Below are 6,885 nucleotides of genomic sequence, written 5' to 3'. Positions count from 1 at the left end.
CAACCAAGGTACATGCCCTTGACCGGAATCGAACCTGGGACCCTTGAGTCCGCAGGCTGATGCTCTATCCACTGAGCCAAACCGGTTAGCTAAGGCTGATATTTCTTTATTGATTTTCTGTTTGGATGATCTACCTATAATTTTTATTGATTTCAAGGAGAAACATCAATGATGAGAGAGAATCGTTGATTGAGTGCCTCCTGCACGCCCCCTACTGGGGATTGAGCCCACAACCCAGGCATGTGCCCTGACCTCCTGGTTCATAAGTCAACACTCAACCACTGAGCCACACCGGTCAGGCTATAATTGTGTTTTTTACAGTTTCTCCTTTTAGTTCTCTTAGTAGTTCCTTTATATTTTGGTGCTTCCCTAATTGGGTGCATATATATTGAAAAGTATTGTATCTTCTCTTTTAAAATTTCATTTATTTACTTATTTTTATTTTTTTTAATCCTCACCCAAGGATATTTTTTTCATTGATTTCTAGAGAGAGTGGAAGGGAGGGAGGAGATGGGGAGAAAAACATCGACATGAGAGAGACATCAGTTGGTTGCCTCCTGCATGCACCCTTACTGGGGCTGAGGAACGTGCATCCAAGGTAGGTGCCCTTGACCAGGAATTGAACCCACAACCCTTGGGCCCACAGGCTGGTGCTCTAACCACTTAGCAAAACCAGCCAGAGCAAGAAGTGTTATATATTCTTGAGGTAGTTTCCCCTTTCTATATATATAAAAGGCTAAGTGACCGGCCAACTGGCCAGTACATATGATGCGCACTGACCACCAGGGGGCAAACGCTCAACACAGGAGCTGCCAAGCTGTGGTGACTTGGCAGCGGCGGTTCTCAGGTGACGCACCCCGGAACCAGAGAGAAGGGAGCCTGATTCCTCACGGGACCGCATGATTCCACCTTCGGCCATGGATTACTGAATCTGGTTTACTGCCGAGCTACAGTTCTTCTAATTAATTTCCTTTCAATGTGCACGAATCTATGCACAGGGCCACTAGTATCATTATAAAATGGCCATCTTTGTCACTCATTGCCTTTCTTATCTTGAAATCTATTTCGTCAGATATAAGTATGGCTACATCTGCTTTTCTGTGGATGCCGTTTGCTTGGAGAATCATTTTACACCCTTTTACTATGAGTCTGTGTTTGTCTTTGCAGCTTAGATGTGTCTCCTAAAGGTAGCATAAGGTTGGGATTTGTTTTTTGATCCTCTGCTACTCTGTGCCTCTTTATTGGTGAGTCCAGTCCATTGACATGTAGGGTAATTATTTATTGTCGGTGGTTTTCCTGTAGCCATTTTATCCTTTGTTTTCTGGTAGCTCTGTGCCTCCATGGGTTCTTTTTACTTTTTTTAATCTTTATTGTTGAAAGTATTACATGTGTCCTCTTTTTCCATTGGTTCTTTTCCTTTGTGTTTCTCTCCGTTGTTTTTGTTCGGTGGTATTTTATATTTTTTTTCTCTGTTTCCTCTTTTTTTAAGTTATGTGTCTCAGTTTTGTTTTTTGCTTTTTGGTATGGTCACAATTAGGTTTATGTAAAAGAAAGTTTCCTATATATAGTAGCCCTTTCTCTTCTGAATGCATCTAATCTCCACCCTCTTTGCAAATTCAGACCTTACCATACCCCTTTGTCACAAATTATCCCTATTTGCTCTGTGAGTTCATTTCTGAATTGCAGTAGATATTGCCTTCTTTCTCTATTTTAATGTTATTGCCTCCTTTAACCTTTATGTGACATTTAAGTATATAATACCCTATTCTAAAAAAGGGTTGTAATATCCCGCTTCTGTGTGCCTGTTGGTGATCTTACTCATAGTTTTGTGACCTTTTGTTCTTTGTTTCAGGTATTATAACCCCTTGAGTATTTCCTATAACACGGGTCTTCTTGTGGTTTATTCCCTCAGCTTCTGTATGTGTCTGGAAAAGTCTTTATTTCTCCTTCATATCTAAAGGATAACTTTGCTGGATATATTATTCTTGGCTGGTAATTTCTCTCTTTTGAGAAATTGCTGATTACCAGACAACTGTGGCCATACCTCTGTGCTATATCCTTACACAGGTCACTAGCTTCAGCCACATCACGTACTGACCACTCCTGCAGGAATGCTCATTGTATCTCTCTGCTCCTCTCTGCTGAAGGGAATGTCTGTGGCCACTTGATTCCTCCCCTCTCTGGGCTGAGACCTGCAGTGGACTTCAGGCTGTGAGCTCCAGGCTCTGTCTCTGGCACCATCTCAGCTCTTGTTTCTTCCCACCTTTCCAGTTTGCTCCCACTTCCCACCTTCATATGTTTCATTGTTTGATCTCTCAGACATGTTTATTCGTTGAGCAGGGAGTCCTTTGTTGAATGATAGCTGTTCAAATTGTGGAAACTTTAAGGGGAGAAACCAAGGGGACCTCTCACGCTGCCATTCTTCTGACCAAGAACAAGTATTTCTTGCATATCAGTGTTGTTTCAAGATGTGGAAAAATGAGTATATTAGTAAATAAACTAAGCATGGTAACAACTCATCATGGACTTAGAATCTAATAATTTTTCTCTAACTTCTAATAATTTGGAATTGTTTTTTCTAGGTATGCATTTAGAGAAAAAATGGGAAGATCATAACATTGAATATCAGTACAAAACCCAGGGGAGAAAACTACGGTGAGTCACTCAATAAACAGCATTGTTCCACATAAGAATTCTAGTATGGCCCTGATCGGTTTGGCTCAGTGGATAGAGCGTCAGCCTGCAGACTGAAGGGTCCCGGGTTCAATTCCCATCAAGGGCATGTACCTTGGTTGCGGGCGCATCCCCAGTGGGGAGTGTGCAGGAGGCAGCTGAATCGATGTTTCTCTCATCGATGTTTCTACCTCTCTATCCCTCTCTTTCTCCCTTCCTCTCTGTAAAAAAATCAATAAAATATATTTTTAAAAAAAGAATTCTAGTATGTCTTGGATTTATATTTATTTTATTTATTTTAATTTTTTTATGTTTATTTTTTATTATACATTTTTATTGATTTCAGAGAGGAAGGGAGAGGGAGAGAGAGGTAGAAACATCAATGATGAGAGAGAATCTTGCATCGGCTGTCTCCTGCATGCCCCCTACTGGGGATTGAGCCCGTAACCCAGGCATGTGCCCTTGACTGAAATCAAACCTAGGACCCTTCAGTCCACAGGCTGACACTGTATCCACTGAGCCAAACCAGCTAGGGCTGTTATGGATTTTTAAAAACAAGCAAATAAAACAATTTCTACTTCAATTTATTTACCCTTAACCTCATATATTAATATCACTGTTTTCATAATAACCAAGGTCTAGTCCTTTTACAGAGCATTCAGTATATACAATTCAGAAAAGACAAAAACCTTCACTTTTGTTATAAATTATAAAAATGTAATCCAATACCCTACTAATAAATAGGAAATTAACAAAGAAATCACTAATAATGCTTCTCATTTTTTACAGAAGTGATATGGTAGAAAAACTCCATGAAAGCAAAGGAGGTAGTCAGTGTGGAGAAACCATCAGCCAAATTCCAAATCCTGATCTGAACAAGAGAACTACTTCTGGAGGACAATCACTTAAATGTAGGGTGTGTGGAAAAGACTTTGTGCGCCATTCATCCCTGAATATACACATCAGATCTCACACTGGACATAAACCTTATGAGTATCACAAATATGAAGATAAGCCATATAAATGTAAGGAATGTGGGAAAGCCTTCAGTTACCACAAATCTGTTCACAGACATGAAAGGACTCACACTGGAGAGAAACCCTATGAATGTAAGGAATGCGGGAAAGCCTTCATGTGGCTCCCAACCTTTCAAACACACATGATAACACACACTGGAGATGCTCCTTTTAAATGTAAGGCATGTGGGAAAGCCTTTAGTTCTTCCGCTTCATTTCGAGCACATGAAAGAATGCACACTGGAGAAAAACCCTATGAATGTACACTGTGTGGTAAATCCCTGAGATCTCTTCTAGGTTTGCGAATACATGAACGAAATCACACTGGAGAAAAACCCTATGAATGTAAGCAATGTGGTAAAGCCCTCAGTTGCCCCAGTTCTTTTCGAAGACATGAAAGGACTCACACTGCAGAGAAAAAATATGAATGTGAACATTGTGACAATGCCTTCAGTTCTCCTCTAGGTTTACGAATACATGAAAGAATTCACGCTGGAAAGAAGCCCTATGAATGTAAAGAATGTGGTAAAGCTTTCATTTCTCTCTCAAGCATTCGAACACACATGATAACACACACAGGAGAAGAACCTTATAAGTGTAAAGAATGTGGGAAGGCATTTGTTTGTCCCAGTTCTTTTCGATCACATGAAAGGACTCACACTGGAGCAAAACCATATGAATGTAAACAGTGTGGTAAAACCTTCAGTTGGCCCAGTTCCTTCCGAATACATGAAAGAACACACACTGGAGAGAAACCCTATGAATGTACAGAATGTGGAAAAACCTTCATTTACCGCACAACCTTTCAAGGACACATGAGAAAGCATACGGGAGAGAAACCCTACAAATGTAAAGAATGTGGGAAAGCCTTCATTTCTTCCTCAAGTGTTCGAACACACATGATAATGCACACTGGAGATGGGCCTTACAAATGTAAGGTATGTGGGAAAGCCTTCAATTTTCCTAGTTCATTTAGGGTACATGAAAGAACTCACACTGGAGAGAAGCCCTATGAATGTAAAGAATGTGGTAGAGCCTTCAGTTGTTACACATCATTTCGAACACATGAAAATACTCATACTGGAGAAAAACCCTATGAATGTAAAGAATGTGGAAAAGCCTTCATTTACCGTACTACCTTTCGAGGACATGTGAGAATGCACACTGGTGAGAAACCATACCAATGTAAAACATGTGGGAAAGCCTTTAGTCGTCCCAGTTCCTTTAGAAGGCATGAAAGATCTCATACTAAATAGAAACTTCTTGGATGTAGCAATGTGGACAAAGACATCAGTTGGCCTTCATCCTTACATGTGAAAACTCCCACTGGAATGAAACCCTGTAAATATTAGTAATGTGAGAAAGCCTGATATAAATTCATACATAATGTTCCAGAACACTAATATGAAAGAATTATTATAAAAGTTATAAATGTATTGTCTTTATCAGGGCCTCATTTTTAAAGTGGACCTCTGAAGTGTGGATATTTACTGCTTCCAAAAATGAACGTTGAGGCGGCAATACTCTTCAAGCAATACTACCTAGGTATTTCCTCCTTAAATCAGTTAACATTTTTCTCTAACCATTTTGAAGACTATTTGATCTATGGGTAAATTGAAGTGTATTTTTAATATGCAGGTAAGCTTAATTTTTATGTTTCCATTGTTTTGTAAATGAGCAATTAATAAATGATATTTTGGTATTTGTTGGGATTTACCTACTGGCCTCCTGTGCCAAGTACTGGATAGTCCTTGCCCCTTACATATTCCATCTTTCTTATGAGAAAACTCCTCTCTTTGTTTGGGCCAGAAGACCCTTATTCCATTTTCCTTGCTAATAAAAGGTGGCATAAATTTATAAATATTGCAAAGTTTATCATAGAGTATAGTCTCATGTGAGTGACAGTTGATCCTTGAACAATGCAGGTGTTACAGGTGCTGACCTCCCACATAGTTGAAAATCTGAGTATAACTACAGTCAGCCCTCTACAGCCTCGGAGCTGATGTTTGGACTGTGTAGGTCAATTGAAAAAAAATCCATGAATAAGTGGATCTATAGAGTTCAAACCCATGTTGTTCAAAGGTCAACTGTACATTGCTGTTTGTCATTCCTTCAGGCCAGGACTTAAATAATAGGCTTTGCATTAAGACAAATCTGTTGTTGGACAATAAAATATAGAATTGGAGATGACTCCTAAATTGTGTTTGGCACTGGGTAATGTGACAATTTCTAGAATCTGTGTCGTTTATGGTTCCATATAAGCTGCAGCTGAGGAGAAGGAGAAATCGGAGGAGTCAAATGACGACATGGGATCAATATGATTTGAAATTGTTCTCTTACCAATTTTAGAGAGATGGTTACAAAAGACCCTTATTTTTGTTTTGATTCATCATGGTCACTGAATAGCTTTGTCTGATGATGGAAGTGATTGACATTTTAATCTCAACACAATAAGAGACTGCAAGGCCAGCTCCCAGTCCACTGGAACACCTTCCCTACTCATGATCTAAATACTGACATATTTCCTACAGTGTATTGGACAGACACTGTTTATTATAAAGTACATCAGTGAAAATATATAAATTCCCTTAGTAAAGTACATAAACGTTTTTGTCTCCTTTATAACTCAAATGAGTCCTATATGTTTAGGTAACTAGTGAAAGAACACAAACTTAGCAAGGGAGAAAGACATGACCACTATTCCAATCAAGCCTTTGTTACTAGAGATCATACTCTTGATGCTAATTTCTTAACATGCCTCATCTAGATTCAAAACATACCTAGTTTAGCACTGCTCATCAAGGCACTGTGGGTCTTAGTCTAAATAATGACATATTTCCTACAGTGTATTGGACAGACACTGTTTATTATAAAGTACATCAGTGAAAATATATAAATTCCCTTAGTAAAGTACATAAACGTTTTTGTCTCCTTTATAACTCAAATGAGTCCTATATGTTAAGATAACTAGTGAAAGAACACAAACCTAGCAAGGGAGAAAGACAAGACCACTATTCCAATCAAGCCTTTGCTACTTAGAGATCTTACTCTTGATGCTAACTTTTTAACATGCCTCATCTAAGTTCAAAACATACCTAGTTTAGCACTGATCATCAAGGCACTGTGGGTCTTGGATATAGAGGCATGAAACAAATGTCTTGCAGTCCTGGTGCTCATATTTTTGTGAGAGAAGGGA

The 6,885-nt window shown here is 39.0% G+C and overlaps 1 protein-coding gene across 1 annotated transcript in view; it reads left to right on the top strand.

Annotated features, from left to right (window-relative positions):
• LOC102258743 (zinc finger protein 709) overlaps positions 1 to 5,405 on the top strand; it is a 54,508-nt gene extending 49,103 nt beyond the window's left edge. Inside the window, exons 3-4 of the mRNA XM_014535043.1 lie at positions 2,583 to 2,655; positions 3,463 to 5,405. Coding sequence (XP_014390529.1) covers positions 2,583 to 2,655; positions 3,463 to 4,945 — 1,556 coding nt within the window. The 3' untranslated portion in view covers positions 4,946 to 5,405. The remainder of the gene's footprint in view (positions 1 to 2,582; positions 2,656 to 3,462) is intronic.
• The last annotated feature ends 1,480 nt before the right edge of the window (positions 5,406 to 6,885 follow it).

This window comes from Myotis brandtii, unplaced genomic scaffold (assembly GCF_000412655.1).
Source record: "Myotis brandtii unplaced genomic scaffold, ASM41265v1 scaffold1012, whole genome shotgun sequence".
NCBI lineage: Eukaryota > Metazoa > Chordata > Mammalia > Chiroptera > Vespertilionidae > Myotis > Myotis brandtii.
Note: the sequence above shows the minus strand (reverse complement) of the source record. Positions and strands in the feature narration are given on the sequence as shown.